The sequence below is a fragment of the Gobio gobio genome (genome assembly GCF_949357685.1).
Source record: "Gobio gobio genome assembly, chromosome: 17".
Classification (NCBI taxonomy): Eukaryota; Metazoa; Chordata; class Actinopteri; order Cypriniformes; family Gobionidae; genus Gobio; species Gobio gobio.
The window spans coordinates 11,650,539-11,668,412 of NC_137110.1; the positions used below are offsets into that span (position 1 = coordinate 11,650,539).

Genomic DNA, 17,874 nt, shown 5'->3' on the forward strand with positions numbered 1-17,874 from the left:
AGATTTGCACACTGCCCATGTAATGGAAACCTACATTTTAACTTTCATTTTTATAATTTATTAGTTCTTAGTGAAATTGTGCCAAGATGACATGATTGATAGTACAGATTACGAGACTACACAAAACACACATTTTAAGACTGTAAGGTAAATTATCTTGTAGGACATCTTAATGTTAAATCGAAGAACATTCTACTGGATAAACTGATACTCTGAAAATATGAACAATAAATAGACATTTCTGGGATTTTGTAGGATATTATTTGATTCTTTGATGATTCTTTTTTAATTCTAATAGGATTGTGTTGTACATTTTTGCATTATTATTTTATATATAGTTTTACCTTTTTAATGCTGAATCAGAAACTGAAATTCTGGAGGAAAAAAAAAATTCTATTGGTAGCGGATTTTGGCTAATCCCATTAGGATTGGTTTCAAATTATAATACAATTTCATTAGCATTCCTTTAGCCTTTATCCCCCCTGCCAACTATTGAGATGTCTGAATAATATTTTTTCTAATCTGTTTCTCTTGCAGTTCTTTGCTGTGTGTAATCATGATAACACCGGCGTTTGAACTGAGTCAAGATGTCAATTTCCTCACTGTGATTATCCGTGTACCCTACACCAGAACATCTGAGTTTGACATCTACATCCAGGGAGAAGATTTGAAGTTCTATGCCAAGCCGTACTTTCTCAGGTGACTCACCTGCAAACGCCATGATTGACATTGTTATGCTAAATCACTGGAAAATACAAAATAAGATGTTTACAAAGCTTTTTACATACACATACAGAGACAGAGACCCAAAAAAGCATGTGGACACCTCATCCACACTTAAATTATTCCAGACATTTTCTCAAAACTTGCAATGGAATTTGTTTGTTGATGATGCCACTTGGTTTTAAGTTTGGTTATTAGCAGGAACATATATGCATGTGGTTTTGGTGGCAAATGCATATTGCAAAAATGCATACATTTATTATGCAATTATGGATATATATTTTTTAAATTATTATTTGTAGCGTTATTAATTATTAATGAATCTTGTGTAATCTATCTAATCTACCCTGAAGGTTGACTCTGCCTGGGAGAATAGTAGAAGATGGCCGGGAAAGAGCTTCATTCGATATCGACAAAGGTAACAATAACTCTCTGTTTTAAAGTCTCAGAAAACCTGCGCTGCTTTTGTTTGCCACTCAATACCTCATAAGCTTCATCATGAGCAGCAAAAATGCCCTAGAAAAAGGTTCCACACACCAAGCCGACATGAAAGAACTAGCGGCAACTGTGTTGTCGCCTTTCGACGAGTCGTCAGCTGCGTCTCAGGCAAAAAGCTGCGCTTGAACACACCAAAAGGACTAAATGCGACTGTCAACTAGCATGTGCGTTCTGCGCCTGCGAGTAAGTAAATATATGTCTATATCAGCATGTATCAATAGTCTATTTTCTTCATTCAAAAGGAGGAACCGAAACTAGGACTGCAGATATACAAATCGTAAACAAATCACCATTTTGAATATCAATCACGGTGATCACTTTCTTCATCCCAGTCGCCTCATGTTATTATGAAGATATTTGTGCGTTCGAATACTCAGGTAAAATGACGTAAATTATAACAGCCTTCTGTCTGTACCGTCTTGACATCTTTGCTCGCTTTCATCACTTTCGTTGATTCGTTGAGCTGAACAGCCAATCAGAGGTCTCTCTCGCCGACGGCCCGACACCAATTCAACGTGCTGAACTGGCCAAAAAGATCCCAGACGACATCTGACTAGGGCCAATGGTGTGGGACAAAGCTAAAAAACAAAGCTGACTGACGCTCAAAAAACTGCCATCTGTCGGCTTGACGTGGTGATTTTTTTTGTTTGTTGTTGTTTCAAACAGACATCACGGTTCTCCCACGATTCTGAACAGACAACTAAACAAAATAACATGAGATTTACTAGAGGTTCTGACAAAATGTTAATTGCTGCAGTCTACTTAAAATGTTTAATTAATCTGAATGAATTGTTTAAAAAAAAAAACTAGCTGGCCACTAGATGGCCTTATAGTTCTATATTGAGCAAATTAGCTGTTCTGCTGGGTCCTAAAGTCAGTTCGCGTCAGGGTGCATTCAGATACTCATGTAGAGATTATAAAATCTTTTTTTTTTTTGGTAAAGTTTTAGCATTTTTTTGTTTGAATTTTGAGCGTTTTTGGGTTTTTCTATGTGTACGTAAGCATTCCTCGCATTCCATTCATTCCTAAGGGAGAAGGATTTGTTACTTTTTTTAAATTTCAACCACAAAACTCTTCAATCCAGTCAATTTGTGTAGGACAAAAGTCCTAGGGAAAAAAATTCTGGTCAAAATGACCTGAGGGAAGGTAATGTGCAGCTCTAGTTCCACAGTACCTTTACAGTTCTAGAGCAATTATTGTTATTATCATAATTTTATCTAAACAAAGTATAGTGTGGGATGCTTTATAAATGACATTAAAGTTTGAACTTGTATAGGGAAAAAAAACTTGTTGTTGACCAACATTACATATGGGACAAAAGTACTAGTCATTATAATGCCTTGGAACAATAATCTTTAAAATCAGCTGCAGGGTGATGTTTGTGCTTAAAGGTTGGGTAGGCAATTTTTAGAGCTAGCAATAGCGAGCTAGCGTTTAAAAGCTTAAGATCCCTACCTCCCTTCAGAGAGTCTCCAAGCCACGCCTCCTTCAAAACACATGAACGCGTACAGCAGGGAGCAAACAAAAGCATTTCTCTAGAGAAACAACTTTAAAATACCTCATGTCTCAAAGCACATAACATTACAATAATAATAAACATAAACTACTTAAAGAGCTCTGACCTGTACCACCTGACTACTGCAGATTCATTTCGGCGTTGATGCCTTTGAAACACATAAATTTGAGTCACAAACCGCTCAGAGTATAACATCACAGGTTTACATCTCTTCCAAATGACAGTAGTTATGGCGTGAGGCAGCATGAGCTTGTTGTTTTGGTTCAGGAGGAACTGTAAAAGGGGGCTGCTGTTTCGGTTGTGGTGCTCGGTGACTGACGTCTGTCTAAAGGTCCTTTCACACTGGACGTGATTTTGACACGCAAATAATTCACGCAATGGTTTTATTTTTTGATCAGCTCTTTGTGTAATGAGTGCTTGCACACTGAACGCGAATGTGCTGCGGCGAAAAAACAACGTTTATTTTTTTCCCATTTCGATGTCGATTTTTTTTAACACTCGCAGCGATAGAAAAGGCTCAAACCAATCACATACAAGGAAACAAAGGTGACGAAATGTCCAGTTGATGTCACTAGCCGTTCAATCAACATTAACCTTTGCCAGGGATGGCATTTCTCACGAGATTACAGCTGTAGTTATGTTTACAGCTGTACAGCTGCAGCTGTGTTTGTCCATTGTAGGCTACAGATTACGATATCATAACTTTGAGTTAAAACTCGTTGATTATTTTATAACCTAAATAATTGTGTCTGCGACTATAGAAAGTGAATGTGTTTCCGTCAGTACGACTGTGGCACTTAAATGTTTACATTATGAGCTGCTCCAGATCGATTGGTTCCTGAAGTGTGTGTTTGTCTCGTCAGATGCACTTCTACTGTCTCTGGAGGAGCTCCTCAAATTATCCCACGGACATTTGAAAGTAAGTGCGGAACCAGCCATGATAAAGTTTTAGCTCCTGTACAAGATTAGCATACTCCCCTTCAGACTCTCTGTTCTTTAAGACTGGGTGCAACCAAAACCTTCTTTTCGGTCCTTTAAATAAAATGAAAAGCTCGTCTTCACTGAATGAGGAAGTGTCCGTGTTTTCTCAGCTTTCGCCGCAAATGTTTTGAAATGTTGGAGCTCTGAAACGTCACAGACGTCGCAAACTCGCATCGCGGCTGATGTGAATGGTTTTGACGCAAACTAATCGCACACAAAATATTCGCTTTTTCCGTTTCGCTTTTTCGTTACGCCTTCGGGTGTGAAAGGGCCTTAACTCTGCGTAGCATGAAACGCAATGATGGCGTGTGATGTCTGCAAGAGCAGGGTGCGCAGAGCGGAGGAATGAAAATACATACGTTGACAGGCATGTAGGACATTGTATTCGTACCCAATGTATTGATTGGACGGACATTTTATGGTCCTGCATCTTCCACTGATGATTTACAGTATATACTAGGGATGCAACAATACAGTTAGAATACAATACACTTAAAACTTTACTTAAAAAAAAACCCTTGTACACATTCCTAGTGTATTGTATAATATAAAATAAATATATATACAGATTTACACTGGCAGCTCAGAGCTGTACAGCAGCATTTAAGTATGAAATTGAATGAATAAATGTAAAAATAAAACACTACATAGACTTCACTATAAAATATTGATTCTTAGCTAAAGGAATTTTTCAGTCGAGAGCAGTGAGTGATTTTTCTCTTTGTCTTTTGTTGTTGTATTAACATTAAAGGGATAGTTCACTCAAAAATGAAAATTCTGTCATTGAGAAATGAATACAGGTTTGGAACAATATTAGAGTGAGTGAATAATGACATCATTTTTGAGGTGAACTGTCCCTTTAAGGACAGCGTGTTCACTAGGCTGCGCTGCTGTCAATTTAAGACCTGCGTGCATCTAATATACACACACGCCGATTTTACTTTCACTTTAGACACGACTGACTGTGTTTATGTTAACCTTGTGTGTATTTGACAGTAATAGTGCAGTAAGACTACTTAATCCAGTAATCATGTATTTGGTGTTTGGTGCGAATGAAATGTTTAACCGGCAAGGCTAAAACTCATGCAAATAATGAACTTTCGTGATTGTGAATAACTAGAGTGTTCCGTGAGTATAACTCTACCACTGACGTGTGATATGAATGTATGTCGCGTTGTTCAGTATATTGGGATGGAGGCAAATGATAGATAGAATTTGTAATTAAATGCAAAACCGAAAAAAAAAACGCAATTCACAAGCGCGTATTGAACCGTGAATGCCGTACCGAACGGTTCTATATTATATTGAGAATTGTGGCATCCCTAGTATATACATATGAATACATTTAGACCTATTAACTTAGTGATTGCTATCAGGATGTGAAGAGATTTTCAACAGGCATAACAAAAAGGTTTCTGGAACAAATCACCTACCGTGCCTTTAACTGATTTGGGAAAAATCACATGTACAGGATACAGTATACAAAATTCACAGGACATAAAGTATACAAATTTTAGGGAGACCTGAGTACTGGATTGTGGTCAAAAGAGGCTCTCTTGTAGCCTGGATGCCAGCCGAATTTAGCCCCGCCCACAAAATGTTTTGCTCGGGCAATTCGGTCTGGACTCGCTCCATAGAGGAGGAATTATGCCCGAACAGAAACTGTTCGGACCAATGAAATTGTCAGGGCGGGCTTTAGACGATGATGGACAGATGATCAACAGTAACGTAATCATCCACGTCATCGAAGGCTCTTGGGTTGAATTTGCTCTTATCCTAAACGGAGAACTTGTTCGTATATGCATTCACCTTCACTATTTCTCTCAGAAACGATGATCATGTTGGTAAGTACTCTGTGTATCCTTAAATTATTTTATTACTGGCAAAGATCGTTTACACTCATCTTTTTCTTGTAACGTTACTTAATCCAGCGTGCGTGCAGACAGGGTTTCCAAGTGTTTTTGCAATGTCGCGCACAATTGCTACTCAAAACTATAGCCCAAAACTATAACTTTCCGGGGGGTTCTCCGGAAAAAAATGGCGTTTGGTTGGCAAAATATGTTATTTTGGCAAGGTTGCCTGCTAAAATTCGCATTCCTGGGTTTATATAATCACATAATTGGGGTCGCTTCAACCCGCGGACATGGAGAAAAACACGGACTTGGTTACAGTGCAGTTGAGTTCTGTTGACATTTGACAACTAACGTTACGCGTCGCTCCGTTGCTCTGATTGGTTGTGGGTCTATCCAATTGAGGTCTTTCCTGGCTCGGTTGAAACACGCCCCATAATCAAAGCTCAATGGAGCGGTACCAGACTCAAATTCTGACTAGAATTGAGTATGGCCACGCCAGGCTAGCTCTCTTGTACTGTCCTGTGGAAATAAATTCTAAAATGTACATCTTTTATAAAAAAAAATTTATTAAAAGATGAAATATTAAGGAATTTACGGCAGCACATTGCCACTTGACTGCCAAGAATTCTTACATTTCCCATGGAATTGATTGATAGGTTAGTATTTTTTATACACCCATTTGATTTAACCGTTATCACAACAGTTCAAACTGTCTTACTGCTCTCCAAATAGCTTGAAGATTTTTAGTTGCTACATAATGGCCACAGGATCCTGTTCCTGACATCTCTTTGGCCTTGTTTCAGCGCATCCTCTTTGATCGACAGCCAGTGAATAATTTAGCAGTAGTCTATCATAAATAACGTCTAATTGCTTTCTGTGTTTACACCGAGTAACAAGTAATTATAAATCATTCACAAATCTGGAAGGACTACAGTCAAAGCAATTATTGTCATTTTAACATAACACTGTTTTAATCTTTAATGTTCCAGCAGGGTCTAAAATTATAGGTTGTTTATTGCAAGGATGTCAAGCACAGACTTTCAGATTTTGACCGTTTGGCACTTAATGTGTGGAATATAATCCCTCAGCTTCTTTTTACCCCTATAATTTAACATTTTCCACAAATTCCTGTTTGCACAAGAGAAAACAGTCAAAGATCGAAAACCAGTCGGGTGGGGTAATGATTAGCTCGCATATCGTGCTCATGTGGAAGACGTGGGTTTGGAGTTGTTATTATGTATACTCATAATTTCCTGTCCTCTCTCTTTTGTGCATCTGTCAATAAAACGTGTTAAAGAGCCAGAGTTAAAGGAATAGATCACCAATAAAATGAAGGTTCTGCCATCATTTACTCTCCCTAATGTTATCTCTCTATCTCTCTCTCTCTCTCTCTCTCTCTCAAGGTCTTTCTTTCCTAACAGACTTCATTATAGCACACAAGTCTCACATTTAATCAGCCGGTTGAGCTGTCAGCATCATAACGATCCCTCTTCTTTCTTTATTGGGATACACCTTCGCTTTGATTATGCTTTCGCTCCTGCACTCGCTCTCTCTCTCTCTCTCTCTCGCTCTATCTTTTGTGTGGTACTTATCAATCTTTAATTCAGGAAGAAACAGCAGAAGCAGCGCCGTGATTGTGTCTGACCGATCTGCCGTAGTCCCGACATGTCTTTTAATGAGCTGCCTATTAGCGCTTTTAATTATACCTAATGGCCACGGGATCTTCTGCTTGACATCTCATTGGCCTCATTTCAGCGCGTCCTCTTTGATCGACAGCCAGTGAATAATTTAATAGTCGTCTATAATAAAGCAACTAATTGCTTTCTGTGTTTACATAAGGAATTATAAATCATTTACAAATCTTTAATGACTACAGTCAAGGCAATTCTTGTCATTTTAAGGATTTTTTTTTGTTCAATTTAAAAATATTTTTTTCCTGTCCCAGCTTAATAAGTAGAGACAACTATAAGGAGGCGTCCTTATAGTTGTCTCTACTTATTAAGCTGGGACAGGACATGTAGATTGATTTCCCAGAAAAAAAAAGTGTCTGCTTTCAAAACATTGCTCTGTTTGTTTAAGAATCCCGACCAGCTCTACACGGCAACAGTGGCTTAACCAATGGCATACATTTGGGGCGGGACTCTCTGTTTGATCCACCAGTGGCTGCTGGTGAAAGTGTTCACAAGACTTTCTTTCTTCTGTAGAACACAAAAGACGATATTTTGATTATTGTTTTGGACCCCATGACTTGTATTGTATGGACAAAAAATATCTTATTTTACATTCTACAGAAGAAAGAACTGAATATTAAATTTTGTGGTGAACAGTCGCTTTAAAGTTTCAGGAAATTTTGTGACATTCATCCAAGTGATACTAATTATTGAGACTATTATTGAGAGAATTATTTAATAATTCTGTCTTCCTTACTTCCATCCGTCCGTCCGTCCGTCCGTCTGTCTGTCTGTCTGTCTGTCTGTCTGTCTGTCTGTCTGTCTGTCTGTCTATCCATCCGTCCGTCTGTCTGTCTATCGATCTGTCATTCTATCTGTCTTTCTGTGTGTCTGTCTATCTGTCTATTTATCTATCTGTATTATCTATCCATCTATCTATCTATCTATCTATCTATCTATCTATCTATCTATCTATCTATCTATCTATCTATCTATCTATCTATCTATCTATCTATCTATCTATCTATCTATCTATCTATCTATCTATCTATCTATCTATCTATCTATCTATCTATCTATCTATCTATCTATCTATCTATCTGTCTATCTGTCTGTACGTCCGTCTGTCTGTCTGTCATTCTATCTGTCTATTTATCTATCTGTATTGTCTATCTATCTGTCTGTATCTATCGTTCTATCTATCTATCTATCTATCTATCTATCTATCTATCTATCTATCTATCTATCTATCTATCTATCTATCTATCTATCTATCTATCTATCTATCTATCTATCTATCTATCTATCTATCTATCTATCTATCTATCTATCTATCTATCTATCTATCTATCTATCTATCTATCTATCTATCTATCAATATATCGTTCTATCTATCAATATATCGTTCTATCTATCAATATATCGTTCTATCTATTGTTTTATCATTGTATATCTATAGTTCTATCATTGTATATCTATAGTTCTATTGTTGTCTATCTATAGTTCAGTCTATCTGTCTGTCTATCTCTTTCTTTCTTTCTTTCTTTCTTTCTTTCTTTCTTTCTTTCTTTCTTTTTCTCACAGAAGAAACAACTGAATAATATTTGTTGGTTGTACCGTCGCTTTAAAGTTTTAATGTGACAGAAATAATGGAATATCTCTTCTGTATTGTGAAATTCATCCAAGTGAAACAAATCACAAATGATTGAGAAAGAAGGAAAAAAATGTAAGGTGGGGACTTGATTCAATCCACTGCTGTGGATTGGATAGAGAAATGCATGTAATTGATGTATTTGTTTTTTAAATGTTGTATTAAAAAAAAAATCATATTTAATTAAAATATATATCATCACTCAATATTGCAGTGAAACAACAGACTTCTCCTGGGGACGTATACCAGACATCTCCGATCATTTACTCCTCTTGCACCCTTTTCTTACAATCAAATGCCTGTTCACATTCAGGTTGGCCTCCATCCAACCAGCAACTGATGGATAGAACCAACTCCCTGACCTATTTTCTTTTTCAATAATCAGTTTCACTTGAATGTGTGTCATAATACAGAAAAAAGATCTGTCTACTTCCATTACATAGCAACTTTAAGTATGTGTGTATGTATCAGGTCTCTTCACACTGCATGTCCCTAAAGAGACGGCCGGACAGCACTTTGAGGGTTTGGAGATGCTCACCAGTCTCCTGGCTCCTAAGGGATCAAGATCAGCCAAACCGCTGGTGGAGGACGCAGGTGAGGTTAAATTCGCACTTGGGTATAAAAAGCTGATTGTCTTCTTGCAGCATTCTCATTCTGTATTCTCTCAACGCCTCCGATGGCGTTCTCTCAGAGGCCTGTGGTGGAGGATGTGAGGAGGAAGATGAAGAGGAGGAGTTTGATTGGCAGATAGAGCAGGAGATTTACACCGAAACCCCAGCGGAGACGCTGAAAGAATACCACAAGTATGGCTTTGGAAACCTCAGGTCTGGAGTCTTCACTAGACTGCAAGTAAGAATGTTTGTCTCTGAGGATACTGGAGATACAGTCTTCTTTTTTTTTTATCTTTTGATGTAGACACAAGACATATTGAAAAATGACCTGGAGTTTTTGTGGACAACCCATTGTTTTGCTTTGCACCAATCAGGAGGAGCTGAATGAGGTGATTGATGTGAAGGATCCCGACAGCACCACTCCTGAGCTCAGGAGACGCAACCGACTAGATGCAGAGACCACAATATTTTGTACTGACCATTATATGTAAGTCCACCATCCCCGTTCCTACACACAGATCTGTCAAAACTACAAAATAGTACGATGACATGAACATTTAAAACATTTCATTTAACATCTTACACACAACAGAACATTGACACAATTTGTTTGATTGATGCAGGGTAAATTTGTATGAGGACGAGGAGGAGATCAAAAACCTGCTGAAGTTTAAACCGTGGTGGAGGGAGCTGAGCCCGGACTCTTCAGCAAACTCTGACACATGTGAGACCTTTTTTCCCCAAGTTATACTCTCTGAATGTATAAAGTAACTCTCTAACATTACCACTTTGTCCTGTGTGTCTCAATTTGGTCGGGTTGAGTTGAGGTCGCTTTACAATGTAAGCTGGAATATTTCCAGAAGTGCAGTTTCCAGCCTCTACCAGCAGGTGGCGCGCCTTTGCTGGAAACTGATCATTCCTTTCGTGATCCTAAAGTTAGACAAAGCGACAGCGTCGTGTTCACACGTTGCATATATGAGGAGATTGGAGCTATTTTGAGCGTTGTTTTAACACTCATACTTTTACTCTTTTGGTGATTTATATGTGTTTTTGTATGTTTTATAACTGCTGAGTCATTGATGAGGCTGTGTGTGTGAGACTGAGTCACTGAGTTTAGTCAGCGAGGTACAAACCACCTCTCAGCCCACTTTTGTGCCCACAATCAGCATGTGCTCTATCTATCTATCACATTTGTTCTTTCTCTCTCTGTTTTTCTTTATCTATCTATCTGTCTGGCTGTCTATTGTCTGTCATTCTATCTTTCCATCTGTCTATCTATAGCTCGATCTATCTTTCTTTCTTTCATCTTTTTCAATGTTATCTATCTGTCTATTGTTCTATCTATCTATCGTTCTATCATTCTGTCTATTCATCTGTATTGTCTGTCGTTCTATTAATCATTCTATCATTCTATCACTGTCTTTCCATCTATCACTGTTGTTCTATCTATTCTTTTGTCTATCTATAGTTCAATATATCTTTGTCTATCTCCTTCCTTGCTTCCTTCCTTCCTTCCTCCTTTTCTTTTATATATTGTTTATTAATTAATTTGATCTATCTATCGTTCTATCTATCGTTCTATCTATCGTTCTCTGTCGTTCTTTCATTCGTTCTATCTATCATTCATTAATTCGTTCTATGTGTCTTATTCATTCATTCATTTGTTCTATCTATTGTTCTATCATTCTATCTATTGTTCTGTATTATCTGTCATTCTTAATCATTTTATCATTCTCTATCTATCTATCTATCTATCTATCTATCTATCTATCTATCTATCTATCTATCTATCTATCTATCTATCTATCTATCTATCTATCTATCTATCTATCTATCTATCTATCTATCTATCTATCTATCTATCATTTTGTCTATCTAGTTCAATATATCTGTCTGTCTATCTCCTTCCTTCCTCCTTTTCTTTTATCTGTTGTTTATTAATTAATTCGATCTATCTACCGTTCTCTGTTGTTCGTTCATTCGTTCTATCTATCATTCAATCATTTGCTGTATGTATCTATCATTCATTCATTCACTCATTCATTCATTTGTTCTATCTATTTTCTATCATTCTATCTATTGATCTGTATTATCTATCTATCTATCTATCTATCTATCTATCTATCTATCTATCTATCTATCTATCTATCTATCTATCTATCTATCTATCTATCTATCTATCTATCTATCTATCTATCTATCTATCTATCTATCTATCTATCTATCTATCTATCTATCTATCTATCCTTCTATCTATCGTTTTGTCTATCTATAGTTCAATCTATCTGTCTGTCTGTCTAGCTCTTTCTTTCTTTCGTTCTTTCTTTCGTCATCTTATCTACCTATCTGTTTGTCTGTCTGCCTATCTATCGTTTTGTGTGTCTGTCTTTTTCCTTTTTTGGCACAGCTGTTGTCATTTTTCAAATACTGTAAAACATAATCTGGCACGTTTAAAATTGCATGGATTATTGACGTGTGTGTGATAAAGCGGCACAGACACGGACAGCCGAGAAGTGATTGTGTCCCACACCAGCACGTTCATCACTAGAACAGTGTGCTAATAACTTAGTGCCCGTTTACCGAATGAGGAAATTGCTCCGAGCTGCGAGCATATGTTGGTGCGGGGGGGACGGGGGGTTACACAGCTGGTCCTATCACTGAAGAAGAAGAAGAAGATTGAGAGGGATTAAACAGAGGGAGATGGAGATATTTCAAGAGATGCTTTCCAAAACGGCTGTCTGTCTCTGCTGTCAATCAATCAAGTATCGTTGTACAGCTACTTAGCACTCAGGCGCTTTTATACACCTTTGTTTTTCAGTGTTCTCATCAGTATGCTGGATGCATGGGGCAGATTAATCGGTTCTAATTGCTTGGACAGACCGTCCTGAACATCTTGACTGAAATGGGCAAATCGCTGCCAAAATATCTTCTCCTCGCCGCTGTTTTCTAAGGTTTTTCCTGACTGGATGTGGCTCATTAAGCCATTAAAGTTAATTAGGCCGTTTGCTTTTGTGGTATTTAGGGTGAGCTTGTTCATCGCTTAGCAATCGTTATGTATTCGAAAAAAAAGCAGGCTTTTTTTTCCCTTGTAATGGTTTGAGGTTATTGGTTGAATCTCACACAACCTGTCAACAACATGTCTGGGTCATATTTCACCCAAAAATCAAATGAACAGAATCAAATATATTTTGCTTAAACAAAAATAAGCCAGAATGTAATATTGAACTGTAATATTCTTTGCATGACAGCTAAACGCATTCATAGCACATTCGCCCCACCCTCCCCACAAAAAAAATCCTCCTTAATGGCACACAATTGTAAATCATGCCATGCAGCGACAGCAGCCTGAGAGCCTGTATTTGGCCGTTGCAAGAATTTGTGGACTGAAGAGTTTCCCTACTGTCACCACTAAGTGCAAATTTTCAAAAGAATCTTTGATCATTAAGTTGCAAAATTGGTGTGTGTAAAAAGATCTAATATGCTACAGCAGAAATCAGTCACATGGCTAAATTTGGTTAGTCTGTGGATCATTTGCCAATTTTGCCATCTACCTACTATCATGTTGCTCCAAAACTGGAAGAAAATGTAAAATGTGCTGTTGAAAATCCATACAATAAAATTGCATAATGACATGTGGCTTGCTTAGTTAATTGAAAAAAAAAAAAGGACTTATAATTGAACCTATTTTTTAATGCGAAACTAGAACTGTACCACTGGCATATCAAAGATCTAATACAAATGTTTAATTACTCCCAGGACAGGATAGGTTGCCGCAAGAAAGAAACTCAGACATGTTCTTGACAGACTCTGTACATTGTCTATGCAGTTCGCAAATGTTATGAAATAGTTGTAGACTTCTCTTTTCGCTTTTTCTCTGCCTCTTTATCTTTAACTTAAATTCTATTTCTGATTTTTTTTCCTTGTGTGTGTGTGTGTGTGTGTGTGTATGTATACATGTGGTGGTGTACTTGCTTTCCCATGTGTATCGGGTATCTTGACACCCTAGGTCCCAATGGAGATAACAGCCTCACCGTGTGCGTTTTATGCATGCATGCGCTTCATTATTCTGCTCCCCCATCTAACCCCAAGAGCTAGTGTTAGTGGTCTGGACACCTGTGTGGTGTCAGATGTTGTTTTTGCTGATTTTGCCATATAAGTGAAGGATAAACCTTAAAGAATTCCACAAAAGAAGACTGTTGCAGCCTCAAAAAAGTACACTTAAAAAAGAACATTTTGTCATTGTTTACTCGCTCTTAAACGGAAGCCTGTTTATGTTCTATGTAACTGAAAAGTGTTCAGGCTGCTCTTAAGTGGATGGTGACCACCAACATTGTTATTTTCCTGTATACCATGCTGTGTAAGTCTTCTGAATAGCTTTGTGTGAGGAACAAGCCAATGTTCATTATTACATGTGTTCAAATCTGGAACGTTCACAAAACTTGAGAACTTCTTTGTTTGTATAGAGCCGGAAATGCAATTAACTCAACGTCGTAGAAAAACGAGGAGGTGGTGAAGAAACTGCGCACTTAACTTCAGCTTTTTAGAGAATAAGGCATATCTGAATTTAAAAGAGCGCCCTACCCACATACATTGGAGTAAATTGATAAAAATTGTCTCATTTTACACAAAACACTCTAAATTTTAACACAGTGGTGGAATATTGCATATATTATAAAGTATTTATTCACAATTTTATGATAAACATATATAAAAAGATATACATATTTTGATTTATTTTTTAATTAATTTATTTGAAAATCTATAATTTTGTATCTGTTTGGTCTATATCCCTTCAGATAGTTTCTGTGGATTCCACTAGGTGTCAGTAAACAGGGGGAAAATAATTGTCTTGATATCTCCTTCCAAAAAAAAGTTATTGAGATGAATCTGTGCAAACTATCTAATAGCTCATCCTCATCTCCCTTGATTTTCCATAGCCGCTAGGAAATCGAAAAGAAGTCTCCACCTCCTCAACTTTGTAAAGGGAGATCTCGGGCTCTGATTGGTCTAGAAGCATGATCGACATGTCTAGAAAGCTGAGATACTCAGCTTTTTTGACATATGATGCAATACGTCAAAAATCGCGGCTAACAAAGACGATCAAAACTAAGGATAATAAGAGTATTTGTCTGCATCACATGTTTTGATCTGGACATTGGTGACATATTACAGTGTCATTTGGCCATGCATGCTCACAGACATGTGAAAATGGTCTCATTTTGAAGAAAACAACCTAAGGAACGAGCTGATATAGCGTTTGAGGGTATTAGCTCCACAACACGTTATTGATCCGAACAGGAATATGACTCATGTGTTTGCTTGTTCAAAGGAGTCATTTCCATCTTCGTGATTCTTTTGATAATAACGTTATTGTAAAGTGTTGGATCGGTGAAATAAATATCGGTGATATTCTTGAGGTTAAGAGCTTTCATTTGATATATGACTTGTCTATTTTTGGTGAGATTGTGTGATATAAATATGAAATGTAATATTAGTCATAAGATTTTCTCAAGGGGGGGTCATTGCGGGGGGGTCAAATTCAGACCTTATTATCTTTTTCTATGTAACATAAATGCAAAAGTGATTGGGTTATGAAGAAAGTTGAGGTTTTAATCTTTCAAACGATACCAAATATGTCTTGTTTTGTGTTGTCCAACTTATAGATTTTTTCAAATGATTATGATGAAGCAATATTGGACCCACGGGTGGGTCGGTGAGGGGGTGCAGAGCTGAAGTGGTTAATTGGTTCTCAAATGTATTGTCAGTAGGCCAGCTATGAAATAAGGCAAGAATTTCACTTTCATGTGCAACGTTCAGCATATTAGAATGATTTCTGAAAGATCATGTGACACTGATGACTTTATGCTGAAAAATTCAGCTTTGCCATCACAGGAATGAATTACATTTGAAAATATATTCAAATAGAAATCAGTTGTTTTAATATTAATACTATGTATACTATTTCAAAATATTACAGTATTTCTGATGAAATAAATGCAACCTTGATGAGCAGCTTTCAGAAACATTAAAAAATCGTACCAATCCCAAACTTTTCAACCATGTATATTAAAATATAGCACATCAAGACGTCACACAAACTTCCTTGGTTTTCATTTGTGTTGTGACCAAATCTAAATATGAACATATTCAAACAGCACAGCTGACATTTTAATCAGTAAAAAATTCTGTTTAAAGTTTTAGTCTGTTCCTCTTACAAATGTGTCATAAGGTTTCAAAAGACTTGGAAAATAGCACAAGTCTACTTTTGTTTACTTCTTACTACTTTTATCTGTTTTTGGGGGGAGTGAGGATCTTGTAATGTGTAGAAAAGAGCAGTCTGACCCTACAGGTTTGAAATCAGGGTGAGTAAATTATGACTTTTTTTATTTTTGGGTGAACTGTTCCTTTAAGACTCATTGGGCCGGTTTACCGGACAGAGATTAAGCCTAGTCCTGGACTAAAATGGCCTTTTAAACCAGTTTAACAGAAATCTGCTTTCTCTGTCATGGTTTTAAATAGTCCTAGACTTGGTCTAATCCAGAGTTTAATAAACTGATTTCCCTGAGGAAGACTAGAGCTACTCCAGGATTAAATTGAGTCTTAAATTAAACCTACCAATAGGCAGGTTTATCTTTAGATTAACATTGTGTTTCAAAGAAGACACATGTATGTGTATATATATATATATATATATATATATATATGTATGTATGTATGTATGTATGTATAAATGTATGTGTTTGTGTGTGTATGTAACAGAGGCTAGCTAGTAAGAGCTATGCATTTAAACTTCTCTTCCCTGGCTTCAAGAGGCGCATTAGTGACGGTCACTAGAGACTAGTGTCCTAGTTAGCATATCTGCCACACAGGTTCGAATCCTGCTTGGAATGGGTAGAGTGGGAAACTTTGCATTTGCCCACAATATTTTTGTAAACGCAAAGTTTCTCGGGGGAACCCAAAACATTTGTGAGAGAATGCAAAGCATTGACAAAAAATGTTTGTCCCATTTCATATGACAGTCTTTTGTCCCATTTTTCTGCTGTCATTGTTTTCTTTAGATTTGCTTCTCATTTCCATGCAACTTTAAGCTTTTCTTGGTCCATTCTATGTTTTATAGGCAACCTCTGTCATGCTAATTTAGTTCTCCATTAAATTCAGGTCTCCATAGTCCAGGTATTAGTAATATATACTTAATCTGTGTTTCAGAAAACCATTTTTTAAGTCACGCTTAACTATTCTAGATTTCGCCTTTGGCTTGGCTTGCTCAGTTGGGGACACTAAAGTTTCAACTAAATATCCAAATAAATCTAATTGGTAAACTAAATTAACCATATAAACTACAACCCCAAATCAGAAAAAGTTGGGACAGTATGGAAAACGCAAAAGAAAAAAAGAAGTGATTTCTAAATTTACTTTGACTCGTATTTCATTGCAGACAATATGAACACAAAATATTTCATGTTTTGTCTGGTCAACTTCATGTCATTTGTAAATATGCATCCTTTCCTGTCATTCAGACCTGCAACACATTTAAAAAAAAGTTGGGATTTTTTTATGAACACAAAATATTTCATGTTTTGTCTGGTCAACTTCATGTCATTTGTAAATATGCATCCTTTCCTGTCATTCAGACCTGCAACACATTTAAAAAAAAGTTGGGATTTTTTTTTTTTTTTACCACTTTGTAATGTTGCCATTCCTTTTCACAACACTTAAAAGACGTTTAGGGACTGAAGACACCAAGTGATGAAGTATTTCAGGTGTAATTTTGTCCCATTCTTCCTGCAAACAAGTCTTAAGGTGGGCAACAGTACTACGGGGTCTTTGTTGTCGCATTTTGCGCTTCAAAATGCGCCACACATTCTCTATTGGAGACAGGTCGGGACTGCAGGCAGGCCAATCAAGTACCCGTACCCTCTTCCTCCGCAGCCAGGACTTTGTAGTGTGTGCAGAATGTGGTTTTGCATTGTCTTGTTGAAATATCCATGGACGTCCCTGGAAAAGATGTCTTCTTGAAGGCAGCATATTATGCTCCAAAATCTCTATGTACTTTTCAGCATTAATGGTGCCTTCAAAGAAGTGCAAGTTACCTTTGCCAAGGGTACTGACACAACCCCATACCATGACAGACCCTGGCTTTTGGACTTGTTGCTGGTAACAGTCTGGATGATCCTTTTCTTCTTTGGTCCGGAGCACACGGCGTCCATTCCTCCCCAAAAATACCTGAAATACTGATTCATCTGACCACAGTACACGTTTCCACTGTGTGATGGTCCATCCCAGATGCCTCCGAGCCCAGAGAAGTCGACGGCGCTTCTGCACACTGTTAACATAGGGCTTCCTTTTGGCACAGTACAGTTTTAACTGGCAT

At 37.3% G+C, this 17,874-nt stretch overlaps 1 protein-coding gene across 3 annotated transcripts in view; it reads left to right on the forward strand.

Moving 5' to 3' along the window:
• Positions 1–17,874, forward strand: part of shq1 (SHQ1, H/ACA ribonucleoprotein assembly factor) — a 54,539-nt gene that overhangs the window by 702 nt on the left and 35,963 nt on the right. For all 3 annotated transcript variants that reach the window (XM_079841227.1, XM_079841228.1, XM_079841226.1), the window contains exons 2-7: positions 538–699; positions 1,077–1,141; positions 9,364–9,486; positions 9,584–9,741; positions 9,878–9,990; positions 10,127–10,227. In XM_079841227.1, coding sequence (XP_079697353.1) covers positions 557–699; positions 1,077–1,141; positions 9,364–9,486; positions 9,584–9,741; positions 9,878–9,990; positions 10,127–10,227 — 703 coding nt within the window. In that variant the 5' untranslated portion in view covers positions 538–556. The remainder of the gene's footprint in view (positions 1–537; positions 700–1,076; positions 1,142–9,363; positions 9,487–9,583; positions 9,742–9,877; positions 9,991–10,126; positions 10,228–17,874) is intronic.